Below are 17500 nucleotides of genomic sequence, written 5' to 3'. Positions count from 1 at the left end.
CCAAGTTCAAGAATCTATAAAAAGACCTGTACTGTAAAAACACTATAAAAATAAAGGTTGACACACACCTCGAGTTTCTCTCTCACAACACACAGCTTCACATCTGTGCTGCTAAATCAACATCTGTGTAATTATATCAAAGGGGTGGAGGGTGAGGGACACCACCAATTGATGAAAAATAATAATTAAACCCTTAAAATAACTCATTTTAAAATCAAAATGGTAATACTTTAACCAGTGAGGTTACATTAGTTAATCCATTAACAAATAATATTGGTAACAGTTTATTAGTTAATAAAATGCAGCTGTTGACTGTTGGCTCTTGCTAGCTCAGATAAAATTAAATCATATTACCAGATAGTCTTTGAATTTAACGTATTAGTAAATGTAGAAATTCTGAACTAAGATTAATCATTTTTCAGTCCTGGTTAAGTTGTTAACTATGAACTATTATTAGTCGATAAATGGAACCTTTCTGGAAAGTGTTACCATAAAATATTTCTTGCTCCATGTCATGTGACCATAAACCATTAAAGTGTTGAAATATTATTACCATCGCTGTGGTAGCGGTGATAGGAATAGCCCACGCACAGAACACGATCCAGCGGCTCCACGACTGATTCCACCGGCCGGGCCTAGAGGGCGAACTCCGACGGTTCTGCCACGCCTGCCCAACAGACATCAGTTAGTTCCTCACTTTCCGCACTGACGCCGAGATCGTTTGCTAGTTTCAGTGAAAGTATAACGTGTTGAGCATTTTCGTCATCGTGGATTATGTCACCCGCTACCCTGAGGCCACCCCCCTCCGTAAAGCCATCATGAAGGCCATTGCCCAGGAGCTGTTCCTCCTCTCTAGTGTCTCTAGTACTTGCTACATCATTAGAAGAATGGCATCTACGCTAATATTTGTCTGTTTCTCTCTTGTTCCGAGGTCACCGTAGCCTCCAGATCCAGTCTGTGTCCAGATCAGAGGGTCACTGCAGTCACCCGGATCCAGTACGTATCCAGACCAGATGGTGGATCAGCACCTAGAAAGGACCTCTACATCCCTGAAAGACAGCGGAGACCAGGACAACTAGAGCCCAGATACAGATCCCCTGTAAAGACCTTGTCTCAGAGGAGCACCAGGACAAGACCACAGGAAACAGATGATTCTTCTGCACAATCTGACTTTGCTGCAGCCTGGAATTGAACTACTGGTTTCGTCTGGTCAGAGGAGAACTGACCCCCAACTGAGCCTGGTTTCTCCCAAGGTTTTTTTCTCCATTCTGTCACCGATGGAGTTTCGGTTCCTTGCCGCTGTCGCCTCTGGCTTGCTTAGTTGGGGTCACTTCATCTACAGCGGATCGACCGAGTCATGCCCATCAGCCGAGCACCAACGCCCTTTCACCACACTACCCTCAATAACATCCACCCTGCGGGGAACTTACCTGCATCCTCGAGTCCACACACACACACACACACACACACACACACACACACACACACACACACACACACACACACTTCCGCTCGCTCAGATGATATGAAGCATGTTTTATTACAGACAACATGGACTATAGAAACAAGGATATTCATCTCATACAAAACAACTCGAGTCATAAAATAAATACTGAAAAGTGTTCATCAGCTGAGAACTGTGCAATACTTGAATCCTGTGATGATCCCAAAACAACCTTGAGCTGTCCGTCAAACGAGCACTGACCAATCAGGGAGGATGTGAAGGTGTCAGTCTAATTCTATTGGCTGTCATGTCTCCACCAATCAGCAGTGAGCAGAGACTTCTTCAAGACAAACTCATGAGACTGAATGACCTGCTCGTGTGGATCAGAACCAGACCCTAGTGGAGTGGAAGCACAGGTCAGAGGTCACCGGCTGATGTCACGGGCGCCACTGAAGTGTTCAGGGTCTCGGACGGGATTGAAGAAGGGATGACGCAGCGCAGCGGAGAGAGACAAGCGCCGATCCGGCTCGAATTCCAACAAACCCTCCAACAGATCGAAGAAGAGATGATGCTCCTCTGTTTCACACATCACATACTTCTGACAGAGAGAGAGAGAGAGAGAGAGAGAGAGAGAGAGAGAGAGCGCTTTATTACAGTCATCCACAACAACACAAGCTAGAGATGAGACGTTATCATCACTCCTGAAATATCACGGTCACATCTGAAACGATCTTCTGGGTAAAGTGTGACTCACTCTCAGAGGTCTGCAGTTCTCTCGCACGTATCGTCCCGCAGACGTGCTCTCGTCCCAGTCCAGACGACCTCTGTAGAAGTACTTCTGCTTCCTGAGTGCAGAGGTCAAGTCATTCTCACACTGGACTCATTCACACTGACAACATTAAACAACGCTCGGTGTTTCCTGACCTCGTTTTCCGGATCATTCTGGAAGGAACAGGTCCATGTACTCGCTCCATCATGGCCAGATGCTCCCTGTTATCATGAGTCTAACACACACACACACACACACACACGCACAGAAGAACACGTGTGGATCTGATTGAGGAACAGTGATGTTTATATTCATGAGCATCAGCAGAGATGGATTGTGTTTAATATACACTACTGATCAAAGGTTCTGAATAACTGATGTTTTTGAAGTGTCTTCTGCTCACCAGCGCTGCATTTATCTGATCAAAAAATACAGTAGAAACAGTGAAATATTAGTAGAAATATCTGTTTTCTGTGTGATTCTGTTAAAGTGTAATTTATTTCTGTATTTTCAGCATCATTCCTCCAGTCTTCAGTGTCACATGATCTTCAGAAATCAGAATAATATGATGATTTACTGCTCAAGAAACATTTCTGATTATTATCAGTGTTGAACACAGTTGTGCTGCTCAATATTTCTGATCCGTTTCCATTCAATGTTTGGGGTGTGAGTGCGTCTAACAGAAATTAATACTTTTATCCACAGGCTTTCCGCAGGATTTTTAAGCTCAAATGTAAAACTTTAAGACCTTTTTTAACACCTGCACAAACAAAATGAATACCATATTAATACCATACAGCTTCCTCACGCCAAAGAGGATGCTTACAGATGTTTATTTAATGAAATCACAGCCTTTTGGAGTTTAATCGTCACATTCAGCCATATCACAATTCTGGTCTTTCGGTTCCCAAATATAAAACCTCTTGAAAATAATTAAGACTTTCTTGTACAACTTAAGACCCTGCGGAAACCCAGATCCATCAATGATGCATTAAGCTGCTCAAAAGTGACATTTTATAATGTTAAAAAAATGTATCTCTACTTCAAATAAAAGCTGTTCTTTTTGATCTGTGAATGTATCACCGTTTCCACAGAATGATTGGGCATCACAACTGTTGTGAAATCCTGCTGATGCTCATAAATAAGGCAGACGAGCTGAACACACACTCTCGGTCGCAGTCAAACACACACCTGGAAGAGTGTGTATCCACGGTAGAACTCGAACAGAATACAGCCGATACTCCAGACGTCACACGGCTGACTCCAGCCCAGCTCTACAGAAACACAGGTAGAGGATCACTCTCTCTCTCTCTCACACACACACACACACACACACACACACACACACGCTCTCTTACCCAGAATCACCTCCGGCGCTCTGTAGTGTCGGGTGGAAACGATGGTGCTGTGATGCTCGTGGTCAAACGTGGCGCTGCCGAAATCCACCAGCCTCACAGCAGTGTCCAGCACACAGCGCTCGTCCCGCTTCTGACACACACACACACACACACAGAGAGAAGACACTTATCTAACTAACACTAACTGACTAAACACACTGCTGTTTTGTCGCCTGCTACTTTAAATGCTCAAGCTCTTTACAGCAGGATGGATTCTGATTGGCTCAGAGAGAGAGAGAGAGAGGATGGATTCTGATTGGCTGTCAGTGATTTTATCATTCATGCTCTGATATCAGTGATATCATTCCTCTGTGTCTATCTTCACAATTAAAATATATTGACTATAAATATATACATGAAGATATTTAAAAAATATATACTGTGTGTGTCTAACTATATACACAAAAGATAAACACACGACACACGCATCATTTATCAAAACAAAAACTTTTATCTTTGATTTAATCACAATTTATCGTTTGAAAGCACTAATTTACAGCCTCCGTCCTTTCTGTGAATGTAATTAAAGATCCAGGATCTGAAATCAGAGTTGAATGACTTTAAAAGACAGAATCAGTGCATGTCTCACCTTCTCTGTGTTGTAGGTGACCGTGTAGTCAGAGCTCACAAACAGGATGTTCTCTGGCTTGAGGTCTGTGTGTGTCAGCCTGTTGTCATGGAGAACTGTCAGAGAAACAGACCATAATCACAAATGACTCAGCATGAGCTTTGATTCTCATCAGTGTCCTGCAGCACAGCAGTCATCAGGAGCTCAGAGATATTTACAGCAGACAACAATACACTGTGTGGGTCACACTTATACAGCTCTCTATTATGACAACAATCATTCGGATATTAAGAAAAGATCATGTTCCATCAAGATATTTAGTACATTTCTTAGCTAATCTATTCAGCTTTTAGATGATGTGTAAATCTCAATTTCAAAAAACTCCCCCTAATGACTGGTTTTGAGGTCCAGGGTCACGTAGAAGTGTGTGTGTGTGCGTGTGATGTGTGTGTGTGCGTGTGAACTCACACTTGACGGCGAGGCAGATCTGGTAGGCCATGTGTCGCACCTGACTGATGGAGTAGGGCAGATAATGGTTCTCCTTCATGAAGTCGAAGGTACTGAGAGCTAACAGCTCAAAGCTGATGCACATGTGACCGTGATAGTCGAACCAGTCCAGCATCTGCACACACAGACTGAGACACACACCACTCTCATTACTGCTGCCCATCCAGATCATACACACATATGTATATATACACATATCTAATGTGTTGTTTGTCATCATCTTCTGGGAAAAGCTGAAAACCCTTCACACCGTGTTGCCTTCGTGCATTTCAATGGGAAAGAAACTATCATAACAATAAAGACATCACTCGAACTGTAGCATTGACATCCGACTCAATCATGAGTCGAGGAACAAGCACAACTCAGTATTTTGTGTGTGTGTGTGAGTGTGTGTGAAGCACATGGGGTTGGATCACAGAGCTCCAGTAATAATCACACTCACTTCTTGTTTTCTGGATCTTTCTGGTTGATTTTCTCCAGGACGTTGATCTCCAGACGAGCTGCTTCTTTGTATTTTTCCACGTTCTTGATGATCTTCAGAGCGATGCGAGAGCCTCCCCTGTAACACACACACACACACACACACACACAGTGAAACACCCGTGACAATCAGCAGAGAACAGCCTGGTGTGTGTGTGTGTGTGTGTGTGAGAGAGACTCACCTGTGATGGTCGATACACTCCACCACTTTCCCAAAGGTCCCCTCCCCAAGCGTCCCCACGATCTCATCTGCACAGGAAGCACAAGCGTCACACACACACACACACACACACACACACACACACTGAATGTAGAGTGCAGCTGTACACACATCTGTCCTGCAGCACGTCTCCTGTCCGGTAGATCAGATGACCCTCCTCGTCGTCTTTAACGGCCCACGCTCTCACACGACCGTTACTCTGCTGACGAGAGACACAAACAGAGTAACCTTTGACCCTTCAAACATCACCAGAGCAGCCTGATCATCAGAAGCTGAAGAAATCATCTCTCCAGTGATGTGTGGTTTGTGAGGAGGACAATATTTGTCTGAGATACAACTATTATAAATCTGGAATCTGAGGGAGCAAAAACATCTAAATATTGAGAAAAACTTTAACGCATCTCATTCTGACTCTACTCTAAAAATACTGGGTTACTCAGGAAATATACATTTATGACATTTAATATTTTGGCTTTAGTCACGATTTATGTTTTTCATTCTTTTCCAACTTTTTAAGAAGGTTTCTGATATTTGGTTGATCTGACCCAGAACAGAAGTCAGGAGTTATACTTTAATATTAGCAGCATTATGCTTCTAGAGTCGAAACCTTTATCACGGAGTATTTATTAAGAGCTGAGAGACGCGTCTGAGATCATGAAGCGGTGTGTTTCTCTTTAATTGGACACCTCGTCTGTCTTAATCAAGAACACAGTGACTCCAGACCAACACACAAACACAAGCAGCCCAGCAGACACTCGAGAACGAGGTCAGACACACACACACACACACACACACACACACACAGAGCTCTGCTGGCTCATATACAGTTCCTCCTAATAATGAGAGCCTAACACAGATGTGATCAGGAAACAGTGAAATCATTTAGTTTAGTCATGTTCACCCTCGAGGGCATCACTAATGAGGATCTGATCAGATCTGCTCACTGCTGGAGAAACTTGAGCAGCCAGAACGAGTTACACACACACGGACGGAGCTGAAGGATACTCACACACACACAGACGCAGTCCAAGAAGATCTTGAGCACAGAGTACAACCCTGTTTTACCCATAACCACTGTAAAACACACACATCTACACCAGAGACAGGAGACAGAGCGGGAACAGGAGGAAGTCTTGAGGACAGAGAGACTGTGTGTGTGTGTGTGTGTGTGTGTGTGTGAGAGACAGAGAGAGAGAGATGAGACTCAGGCTAATTTTAAACGCTCCTCACGGGCCCCTGGGGAAATCCTGAGACCCCAATAGATGAGTCTGAAGAGCCAAGACCAAGATCTCATTACACACACACACACACCACAGCAAACACACACACAGACCACAGCAAACACACACACACACACACAAACACAAATTAAACATAAAGCATCTTTGGTCGGTTTGGTTAAAGATGGTTGACACTCACAGGTGATGAGGAGCGGCTCTGGCTGTACGAGCGGGTCCTGGTTCTAGTTCTGGATCTGGTTCTGGATCTGCTTCTGGATCTGGTTCTGGTTCTGCGGCGTCGGCTCCTCTGATCCACACAGAAGTCATGTCTGAAGAAGCTGTCTGTGAGCGTCTCGTTCCTCTGGTGCTCCTCACAGCTGCACACACAACACAACACAACACTGCTGTGAGATCGACAACAACTCACTGAGACGCACTCCATGAGCAAAACAAGAAGAGATTCAGCCTTTCCTCCAGAGGAAACTCAATTAAGTGCATTTGGCTTAATACGAGAGCAATTATCTGCAGGTCGGGTGATAAAACGTCTCTTCATTTAGTTTTTTCCCCTGCAAACACGACTAAACATCTTATCTCTTTTTTTCTAATCTCTTAATTTAATTTTTTTTTTATATTTTGAATAGAAACAAGACAAAAATACGAAGATAAGCTTTTTTTTTTTTTTTTGGTAAATACTTTAAAATATATTTGTATTACCTTATATATCCAAAACAAACAAACACTTTTTGACATCTGGCTGCAACATTGTACAAAAAAATCAAGACATTATTATATTACTCTTTATTTTCACTGTTATTTTCATTTTAGTAATTTTTTTTGTGGTGTAATTTTTATTTATTAGTTTTAGTTATTTAAGTATTTTAAGTTAAAAGAAAACGAGAAATGGTGTTATGGCAACTCACTTAATAATAATTGTGTTTTTTTTGTTAACATTTAAGCATTTTTTTTTTAAAGATGTATTATTTGTAAACTATAACCCTGCCACTAGAACTGTGCTCAGAAGCTCATCTGAAGTAAACAGATGCTGATGTCTGTATTAGAGATATTCCTCTGTGGTTGTGAAGTGAAGGGTGTAGATGTACCTCCTGGAGCGCTGTCTCGGTCTCCTGCGTCTGCGTCTGTGTCTGGACGAGGAGGAGCGTCTGCGCAGGCGTCTGTCGTACGACGGGAACCGCCGAGATCTGGGCATCTGCAGACCACACACACTTTACTACAAAACTCACAAATCAGCCACTGCCTCTTACTTTCAGACATGTATCAATGCATCTAACAAACACAGGACTTATATTTCATGCACATCTTTAATTACAAACAAAAACTAATCAAAGGTAATCAACAGATTGTGTATATTTACATTTAGCAGACGCTTCTTTTATTATATAAAAAATGAAAAGAAAACAGAACAGAAAAAGAATATCACAAGCTAGTGTTAGGACTTTTTTTGATTTTGTTAATTGTATAAGAAATAAAAAGAAAACAGACAGAATACAAAAAGAATAGAGAAGCTAGAGTTTTTTGTGTTTTTTTTTAAAACAAGCAGTTAGTAAATGAATAGAGTGCAAGTCACTGATCTATAATAAAAATAATTATATATATATATATATATAGATCAGTGGTGCAAGTCTAAAAGGGGCAAGTTTATAGATATATAAAACTAAAATAAATTTATAAAAATGCATATTGTCGTATAAACATCCAGTAACTGACATTTGCCATGATTTCAATAACTGAATTAATCCTAAACTTTAATGAAGTTACAAATAACTAACTCATATTCATTAAGATTTGAAAACGTTTTTCTGAGTCACACTTCACATATGACTGACTTTATGAGAGCCCGTTTTGAGAAAAGGGCGGGACTTAATAACGTTGGCATTATTTATAAAGTATTCGGTTTTAATACAGTATGCGACCCAGGGTTAAATAAAACGAGCTTTATTTGATTAATTAATAAGTCACCAGGTTTGAGTAAATTATGATTAAAGCAAGAACAGCTAAAACATCAAAAGAAAACAAAGAAACGACAGAAGCAATATGATGATCGTCAGCTACTCCTGTTTACTTCTGTCAGTTTATAATCTATCAGATAACAACTCATCTGTGTGTGTGTGTGTGTGACTCGTGTTTATATTGTTATGAGTAACGTTAGGAGAATGTGTTTGTGAGTAATGGTGTATTTCTCCTCAGAATTGTTAGTAAGCGGTTAGCGGTTAGCATGGAGCTCGCACACACATACACACACATACAGACACTCTCACACGCACACAAACACACACTCTCACACACACCGCAGTCTGAGCCCTGAATCTGTCACAGCGACCGTATCAGCGATATAAACAAGAAATTTACCGCTTGAGCCACGACGCCCGTGCGTTTGTCCCACAGAAAATCCGTTCTGTCGTTATTTTAGCGCTTCGGTGTTACAATACATCCAAATCCGGAACTATTTGGTTCCTCTGAGAGGCGCTTACCTGAATATTCATGAGGAGAGCTCGTGGTGGGCGGGGCCTTCAGGCGCGCGTCAGATCGCGTTCTGTCTTGTGGATTATATCAGGCAGCTTTGAACTTAAACTAATTCTATGACAAAAATAAGTGTTTCTGTTAGATGTGTTTCTCAGTACTCTGTTTACCTGAACGATTATTTCTCTGAATTTCTCCTCGAATACTTGTTGACATTCAGAAAATAAATATGAGACAAATATGAGACAGTAGAAATATGAGTTTCTCATGAATGACTGAGATGACTGATTTCATGTATAAAAATAAATATTTACTAATATATTGTTGTGTTTTTATACTGTGTCTCCCAATGTTGTCTGTATATTATAAAAATAGTCTTTAAATCATACTCTACACTCAGATGATCATCATACATGTCTTTATCACAGGTTATTATAAATGTTAAGCTTAATTTGCATTAACTGTTGTATTCTGTTGCAATGCTTTAGAATGTTGCTCAAATTAGGACTTTTTTTTCAACTGTAGGCTATTTATCAATGCATTCATTAAATGGAAAATTATTTTATAGTAAGAAAAAAAGTGTCTTAAAAGTGCAAGTATTATTCATATTTATCTGTAAAGACGAGAATGTTAAGTGAAGAAAAATCATGGGATCAATGGTCAATTAAACAGTTATACTAATAAAATATTTATTCCAATATGTTTTACTGTAATGACTGTTCCACTCGCCTGTGTTTGAAGGCCCCGCCCACGATGAGCTCTCCTCATGAATATTCACGTAAGCGCATCCCAGTGGAACCAAATATTTCAGGAACTGAATATATTGTAGCACCGGAAACTCCCGCGCACAACTTCCGGCGGAGAGCTCCGACTCGCGCGCACTTTCTTATCCAATAATAAAACATGATTAAAATTTGATGATTTAAATTATCATTAGAATATTATTATTAGAATTTGATTTAAATGCATAAACATTCATATATTTATATTCATATATTATATATATATATGTACATATATTTAACATAAAGCTTTTCCTAAATATATACAGGCATATGTTTGTATTTATAAATACATAATAAATCTACACAGCACACATACACATTCATATATTATGTAAACAATAACTTTTATTTTATATGTTTTTATTATGTGTGTATATCTTCCCATGTGTGTATTTGTGTGTGTGTGTGTGTGTGTGTGTGTGTGTGTAAGTCTCGCTTGTGCCCCTAGAGGGCTCATGTCCGTGTCTCTCTCTCTGTCGGTGTGTGTTGTTTCTCCGCTCGCTCGGTTCTCCGGTGTCTGTGTGCGTGAGCTCGGTGTTCCGCTCATCATGTCCTCCGCGGGAGCTGCGTGTGGACCGGCTCCGGGACCGAATCACGGCGGCTCTGTTCCCGCGCCCGGAGCCTCAAACCCGCGAAAGTTCAGCGAGAAGATCGCGCTTCACACACAGAGACAGGCGGAGGAGACCGCGGCGTTCCAGGAGGTCATGATGGACCTCACCTCCACCCGGGTAATACACATACACACACACGGGAACGGGAACGGGAACGGGTTTCCCACGGGAAATAGTTAAATCCGTGTTTTTCTCTCGGCGCGCGCGAGCAAGTAGTAGCGCACTAGCTAACGGAAGCTAACGAAAATAACGCGGAGATCGTGAAAACGGAATCCTCGAGAAACGTTAGAGACACTTGAATTACACGAGAGATGTTTTTAGAGGCACCCTGACGTTAAACGACAGTAAAACAGGTTTAATTCCTCTGTGAGTTTGATCAGTTTCTCTGACAGGAAGCGGTTAGCAGCAGATTAGCATTAGCCCTTCACACTTTACTCATATGATATCAAACGATATTCTGCAGTTATTCTCGCTGTATCCGTCTCAAACATCACATGTGAAGCCCATTCTGTCAGTCTGGTGTGTTTTATGTGCTGTCACTCGCTAAACGCGGCCAGAATGAACGTTACCGTGGTGTTTTGAGACTTGTACCTTGGTGTGTGTGTGTGTGTGTGTGTGTGTGTGTGTGTGTGTGTGTGGATGCGGTGCTGATGAGTGATAACTAGTTAACTAATGTCAGATCTGGTTAGTTAAGATCATGTCAGTCTGACCTGGGCTCAAACCTTGACCCTTACTCGCATCACCAGTCCTGGTCACTTTAGATGATTCAACACTTTTAATAACTGACTCTCAATTAGTGACATTGTTTACATTTAATTGTATCTACTTATTATATTCATTTTATTCATTCATTAATTTAGCATCTTATGATTTGATAATGATTTAGTGTTTTAAAAAAAAATCAAAGTAAACCACATACTAAAACTTAAATTATAACATGAATTTGTTTCCATTAGCATCCTATCATTAGATTAATATTTGGGTCAAGGGTTTTAAATCACCAAAACAATGTGTTGAACAGTGTTGAATTGTTGTATCATTTTCACACACATTTTATTCTCCCCAAACTCATTTGAAACTTTAAAAGTATACACTTTACTTGCATCCAATGTGCTTTCTATGTGTATACAATCATTTTTGTAAAATGTATTTTGATGTGGACAGTTAAATTCTTTATTCCTGTAACTTTAAAAGGTCAGAGTGGTTCAGCGTGACCTCTGACCCTGAAACACACTCTGACTCTTCCAGAATGAGTTGTGGTTTGCATGTAAACAGTTTTTCATGTAGTGTATATTCATCATGACCTCAGCTCTCAGCAGCACATGTAGATTAATCAGATGTGAACTCGTTATGCACACGATAGAGATCCATTAGTGCAGAGATTCCCAAACATGATTCTGTCAGCCGAGCCTCCTGAAGTTCAAATATTAAGAGATTTTAATGTAATATTTCAATACTATAACAGCACATTCATATGTGTTTATGGTTCTCTGTCAGTTAATGAACAAATGACATGTAGATAAACAAAAACAAAAAAGATTTATTTTTAAGTCAGTGGATTATTTATTTCTTCATTTTTTTTAATATTTGTGTAAATGTATGATTTAATGACTTTGTATTCTGTGTTTTAATTGGATTGATTTTTATTTTAGAATTATTTTTATTTGACAATGATTTAAAACATTTTAGAAATAGTTTGTTATTTAGTTTATTTTATTTTTATTAGTTAAATTAATTTTCATTTTTTTAATATTTTGGACACTTATTTTTATTTTTATTTCAAAATTGTATTTCAGTGTAAAAAAAAATATTTTTATATTTTTTAGCTAGCATTTTATATTGATTTATTATTGTTGTAAAATTAAAATGAATTTACATATTTATATTTTATTGTTTAATAACTTAGTGTTTTATTTTATAGATTATTTTTTTAATTTTTCAGATTTAGGTTCATGATTCACCTGTTTTGATGTTTTTTATTTATTTAGACTTTATTTTTAAGGTTTAAGAAATTTTTGTTAAATTTGAAGAATTAAAAAAATATATATATTTGTTTTATTTGACATGTTTTTAGCTTGATTTGAGCTTTTATTTGACTGGTTTCTCATCTTGTGTTTCAGATTCAGGCGCAGAAGGTCCGTTTGGCTCGAAATCAGGGCTCGTATTATGGTGGATCTCTGCCTAACGTCAACCAGATCGGCAGAAGTGCCTCGGACCTGCAGGTGTGTGTGTGTGTGTGTGTGTCATTAGAGGGAGTGTGAGAGAGTGTGTATTAGAGGGAGTGTGAGAGAGTGTGTGTGAGAGTGTATATGTCAGAGTGTGTGTGAGGGAGTGTGTGTGTGAGGGAGTGTATATGTCAGAGTGTGTATTTGAGGGAATGTATGTGTGTGAGAGTGTGTGTGTGTGAGGGAGTGTGTGTGTGTGAGGGAGTGTGAGTGAGAGAGAGTGTGAGGGAGTGTGTGTGTGTGAGGGAGTGTGTGTGTGTGAGGGAGTGTGTGTGAGAGAGAGAGTGTGTGTGAGAGAGAGAGTGTGTGTGAGAGAGAGAGTGTGTGTGAGAGAGAGAGTGTGTGTGAGAGAGAGAGTGTGTGTGAGAAAGAGAGTGTGTGTGAGAAAGAGAGTGTGTAAGAGAAATTGTGTGTGAGAGGGAGTGTGAGAGTGTGTGTGTGTGTGTGAGATGGTGTGTATTAGAGGGAGTGTGTGTGTATGTGTGTGTGAGAGAGAGAGTGTATTAGAGGGAGTGTGTGTGTGTGTGTGAGAGAGAGAGTGTATTAGAGGGAGTGTGTGTGTGTGTGTGAGAGAGAGAGTGTATTAGAGGGAGTGTGTGTGTTTGTGTGTGAGATGGTGTTTTTTTAGAGGGAGTGTGTGAGAGCGCATTAGATGCATTGAAAGCAGCTGATGTTAAACTGAGTGTGTGTGTGTGTGTGTGTGTGTAGGGCTCGTATCACTCTCCGCTGGACTCCAGTCGCTCCACACGGCATCATGGTCTGGTGGAGCGTGTTCACAGAGAGCGGCGCTTCGTCTCTCCCAGCAGACCCTACAGAAGACAAGTATCCTTCCTGTCTCAGTCTCTCCGCAGCGGCACAGGTGTCTCAGGCCTGACTGAAAATATTTAGGAGCACAGGCAGAAAATGTAGAGGCACACCTGAAATAAGCCTGTAATGCAAACGTTGAACTGTATTCCTGACAAATGATTTGATCATTAATGTGTGTGATATGACGATGTTTGATTGTGGATGATAAAATGTCTCCGCGATCTGCTTTTGAAGGAATATGGTAGTATTGTGTTCCAGCACACACTCTCTCAGTTACAGTTCTGGCGTCGCTGTATTAATACACGTATCCACAGAAGTGCAGTGTTTGCATCTGCTTTAAAGCCTTGCTGGTTAAACGTTACTATTGATTGGCATTATTAAGTGCAATTACTTTAATTGCTTGTTATTTCATGTTTATACACATTTGACAGTAAAGCACTAAAAATGTATTAACATATGCAATATAATATAACTGACCGATGACTTGATTGTGAACACAAAGCACTTTGTGACTTTTCTTACTTCATATAGAAAATAGAGCCAAAATCTGATTTCTTGATTGTTTGATATTTTATAACCGTTATTTTATAATTTAAAAATATAAAGGAAAAGGTATAAATGAGTGCTCCTCTGCTGCCATCTGCAGGTTATGACAGGGATTGTTTTATACATTAGTGTTCCCCACAGTGTATTTTGGGCATCACATTAATAATATTCCAATTGGATTATTTTGGAGCTTGAAATGCTTGAAAGGAGGGATGATATTGATTGTTTCTTTTCCCAAATCTTCGCCGTCTCTCTCTAATGTCACAGGTTTATTTTATTGTCGTTCACTTTCAATCGTTGTTTTCTCGTCTCTAGCTGTGGTAAACACATTACATGGCCATGAGTTAAGAAGTAGTTTGATTATTTCAGTGAAATCATGGCTTTTCTTAGGAACGTATTAATGAAACATAGACAGTGCCCACAAGGTATTACATCTAATGAAGAAAAATGAAATGAGTTATAGCCTTAGCTGATGTAGTCTGGAGTTATCATGACCTTGACCTCTGACCTCAGACGGACAGCTCTCACAGCAGCTCAGTGTATCTGTCTCCGCCCCCTGACCCCAGCTGGAGAAGGTAACGATTCATGTCAAATATAAACCATGAAAACTCTTCATTCTGCCGTATTAACATTTGGACACAAAAATAAAAAACAGGATGTACACACATACGTTAGTTTTGTAATTTTATAGTTAAATTCTATCATTATTTTAATATCTTACAGTGTAATATTATAATAGTTTATAGTAGTTTATATAAGCAAACAAATATAAACGAGTTTTAGAATGAAACTAACACCAGTAAATTAATTCGTTTAAGTTCATTTCAATTCGATTAACCCTTTAAAGCAACAGGAAATAATGTTCTGAATCTGCTCTTCCTTTGAAATATAATTATTTGTTAAACCTGTGCCTTAAAAGACAGAATATTTGTTTAAATCTTGAAAACAGTTTGTGTATGTTTTATGTTTGGTATAATCTACTTCAGCTCCTTCTGATATCGTGAGAATATGGAGCTCCGGTTTATTGAGAGAGATGCTGATATTTCTATGATGAGATTCTGCTGCTTGTAATGTAACTCACTCAGATCTCACAGCAGTCACGTGTGTGTGTGTGTGCGTGTGTGTGTGTGTGTGTTAGCACTATAAGCGCTCTCTCCTCTATCTGCTGTTCTTCTCTCTCTGGTGTGTGTGTGTGTGTGTGTGTGTGTGTGTGTGTCAGCACTATAAGCGCTCTCCTCTATCATCTGCTGTTCTTCTCTCTCTGGTGTGTGTGTGTGTGTGTGTGTGTCAGCACTATAAGTGCTCTCCTCTATCTGCTCTTCTTCTCTCTCTGGTGTGTGTGTGTGTGTGTGTGTGTGTGTGTGTGTCAGCACTATAAGCGCTCTATCTGCTGTTCTTCTCTCTCTGGTGTGTGTGTGTGTGTGTGTGTGTTAGCACTATAAGCGCTCTCCTCTATCATCTGCTGTTCTTCTCTCTCTGGTGTGTGTGTGTGTGTGTGTGTGTGTGTGTGTGTGTGTGTCAGCACTATAAGCGCTCTATCTGCTGTTCTTCTCTCTCTGGTGTGTGTGTGTGTGTGTGTGTGTGTGTGTCAGTGTCAGCACTATAAGCGCTCTATCTGCTGTTCTTCTCTCTCTGGTGTGTGTGTGTGTGTGTGTGTGTGTGTTAGCACTATAAGCGCTCTCTCCTCTATCATCTGCTGTTCTTCTCTCTCTGGTGTGTGTGTGTGTGTGTGTGTGTGTGTGTGTGTTAGCACTATAAGCGCTCTCTCCTCTATCATCTGCTGTTCTTCTCTCTCTGGTGTGTGTGTGTGTGTGTGTGTGTGTCAGCACTATAAGTGCTCTCCTCTATCTGCTCTTCTTCTCTCTCTGGTGTGTGTGTGTGTGTGTGTGTGTGTGTCAGTGTCAGCACTATAAGCACTCTCTCTTCTATCATCTGCTGTTCTTCTCTCTCTGGTGTGTGTGTGTGTGTGTGTCAGCACTATAAGCGCTCTCCTCTATCTGCTGTTCTTCTCTCTCTGGTGTGTGTGTGTGTGTGTGTGTGTGTGTGTGTCAGCACTATAAGCGCTCTCCTCTATCTGCTGTTCTTCTCTCTCTGGTGTGTGTGTGTGTGTGAAGACTCTTGTTCTGGAGATTGTCTCTTCTCTTCTGTTCCTCGTCTCTTTACTCACTGGTTCTGATCTTCTGGACCGATCGTTGTGTTCTGATGATGAAGATCACACACACACACACACACACACACACACGTCCTGCTCTTCCTGTCCTCCGCTCCTCCTGTTCTTTGGTAAAGCTGCTCTTCTCTTGAGTTTGCTCTTCTTCTCTTCTGGAAGTAACGGCGGTCTCTCTGTCGCTCATGAAGGAACTGGAACAGTAGCTTTGAGACGGACAAGAGCCAGATATTCCAGCATCTGCCGACCACAGCGCTCAACAGGTGACCAGACGACACTCAGTGACCTCTGCACTGGACCATTCTCCTGCACTGGATCCTCAGACACCATCACTGATTTCATCACTCAGTTTTTTAAGCTTTCAGTTATTATTATTATTATTATTAATTATTTTAATGTAGCATTTTAATGATTCATCTCATTTGTAGTAAGTGCTTTATTTTGTGTTTTTATTTATTGTAAAATTATTTATTCATATTAATTGAAAATTGTTATTGTTATAATTTTTAGGTTATTCATTTATTCTTTTAATGCTTTTTTATTTTGATGTTTTTATTTTATTTTAATTGTAACCTTTATGATTTAATACATTTTTAGTATATGTATTTTATTAACATTTTAATTATTTACCTCATTTCTAGTATTGGCTTTCTTTTGTGTGTTTTTTATGATTTATTATAAGGTCTAATTTTTGTAATAATAATGTTATTTTTACTTTAAGTGTTTTATTTAGATGTTTGTTATTCATTTTAATTTGACATCTTTGATTTATTTTAGTGCTTTTTATTTTGATGTTTTTTTTTAAAAATCTATTTTATTTGTAACATTTTTATGATAAAATTTTTTGTAAGTTTTATACTTATTTTTGATTTTCCAGATTTATGATTTATTTTTAGTGATATTTTCGTCTCTCTCGGTCAGAAAGCACTAGACTGAAGGGTCATGTGACGGGTTCTGAGCGTCTGATGTGGACGTCTGTAGGCCGGTCGGTTCTTCAGTAAATCACACGTCTCTGAGCGTGTCTCGTGTGTTAATGTGTGTGTGTGTGTGTGTGTGTGTGTGTGTGTGTGTCTGCAGGACTAACTCGGACTCGGCGCTGCACACCAGTGTGATGAATCCTCCGGCTGGAGACCCGTTCTCTGCTGGACTCCGCCGGCCGACCGGTCAGTGACACTCTCGTGTGTGTGTGTGTGTGTGTGTGTGTGTCTCTACTGACGAGCCTCTGTTCCTCCTGCAGTCTTCTCCTATCCTGCTCCCATCGAGGAGAACAGCCCCGACG

At 40.1% G+C, this 17500-nt stretch overlaps 2 protein-coding genes across 10 annotated transcripts in view; one reads left to right on the top strand and one right to left on the bottom strand.

The window, feature by feature from the left end:
* Nucleotides 1-1521: 1521 nt before the first annotated feature.
* clk2b (CDC-like kinase 2b) lies at nucleotides 1522-9133 on the bottom strand. 9 transcript variants are annotated; one of them, XM_052579261.1, is made up of 14 exons: nucleotides 8973-9133; nucleotides 7706-7812; nucleotides 6805-6982; nucleotides 5497-5587; nucleotides 5348-5414; nucleotides 5128-5244; nucleotides 4647-4813; nucleotides 4200-4294; nucleotides 3572-3701; nucleotides 3405-3487; nucleotides 2617-2631; nucleotides 2369-2448; nucleotides 2199-2289; nucleotides 1522-2042 (listed from the first exon to the last, which is right to left on the bottom strand). In XM_052579261.1, the coding sequence occupies exons 2-14, from the start codon at nucleotides 7810-7812 to the stop codon at nucleotides 1869-1871; spliced, it is 1395 nt and encodes a 464-aa protein (XP_052435221.1). In that variant the 5' UTR covers nucleotides 8973-9133; the 3' UTR covers nucleotides 1522-1868. The 9 variants fall into 9 exon arrangements, with proteins under 9 accessions (XP_052435221.1, XP_052435223.1, XP_052435222.1 ...); XM_052579263.1 differs by having other exon boundaries at nucleotides 1522-2039; XM_052579262.1 differs by having other exon boundaries at nucleotides 5497-5584.
* A 1160-nt stretch (nucleotides 9134-10293) lies between these two features.
* The window catches only part of LOC127975298 (CREB-regulated transcription coactivator 2), a 12898-nt gene continuing 5691 nt past the window's right edge, over nucleotides 10294-17500 (top strand). The window contains exons 1-7 of the mRNA XM_052579232.1: nucleotides 10294-10596; nucleotides 12600-12701; nucleotides 13413-13526; nucleotides 14571-14632; nucleotides 16413-16484; nucleotides 17299-17384; nucleotides 17459-17500. The exon at nucleotides 17459-17500 is cut by the window's right edge and continues 32 nt beyond it. Of these exons, the coding sequence (XP_052435192.1) occupies nucleotides 10324-10596; nucleotides 12600-12701; nucleotides 13413-13526; nucleotides 14571-14632; nucleotides 16413-16484; nucleotides 17299-17384; nucleotides 17459-17500 (751 nt within the window). The 5' untranslated portion in view covers nucleotides 10294-10323. The remainder of the gene's footprint in view (nucleotides 10597-12599; nucleotides 12702-13412; nucleotides 13527-14570; nucleotides 14633-16412; nucleotides 16485-17298; nucleotides 17385-17458) is intronic.

The sequence above is a fragment of the Carassius gibelio genome, chromosome B16, assembly GCF_023724105.1.
Source record: "Carassius gibelio isolate Cgi1373 ecotype wild population from Czech Republic chromosome B16, carGib1.2-hapl.c, whole genome shotgun sequence".
NCBI classification, from domain to species: domain Eukaryota; kingdom Metazoa; phylum Chordata; class Actinopteri; order Cypriniformes; family Cyprinidae; genus Carassius; species Carassius gibelio.
Note: the sequence above shows the minus strand (reverse complement) of the source record. Positions and strands in the feature narration are given on the sequence as shown.

Coding starts and splice junctions, on each gene's coding strand:
- clk2b (XM_052579261.1), bottom strand. CDS start 7,812: ATGCCCAGATCTCGGCGGTTCCCGTCGTACGACAGACGCCTGCGCAGA. Junction 3,702..4,199: donor TCACCTACAACACAGAGAAG/GTGAGACATGCA, acceptor TGTGTGTGTCAG/AAGCGGGACGAGCGCTGTGT. Junction 2,043..2,198: donor AGAACTGCAGACCTCTGAGA/GTGAGTCACACT, acceptor TCTCTCTGTCAG/AAGTATGTGATGTGTGAAAC.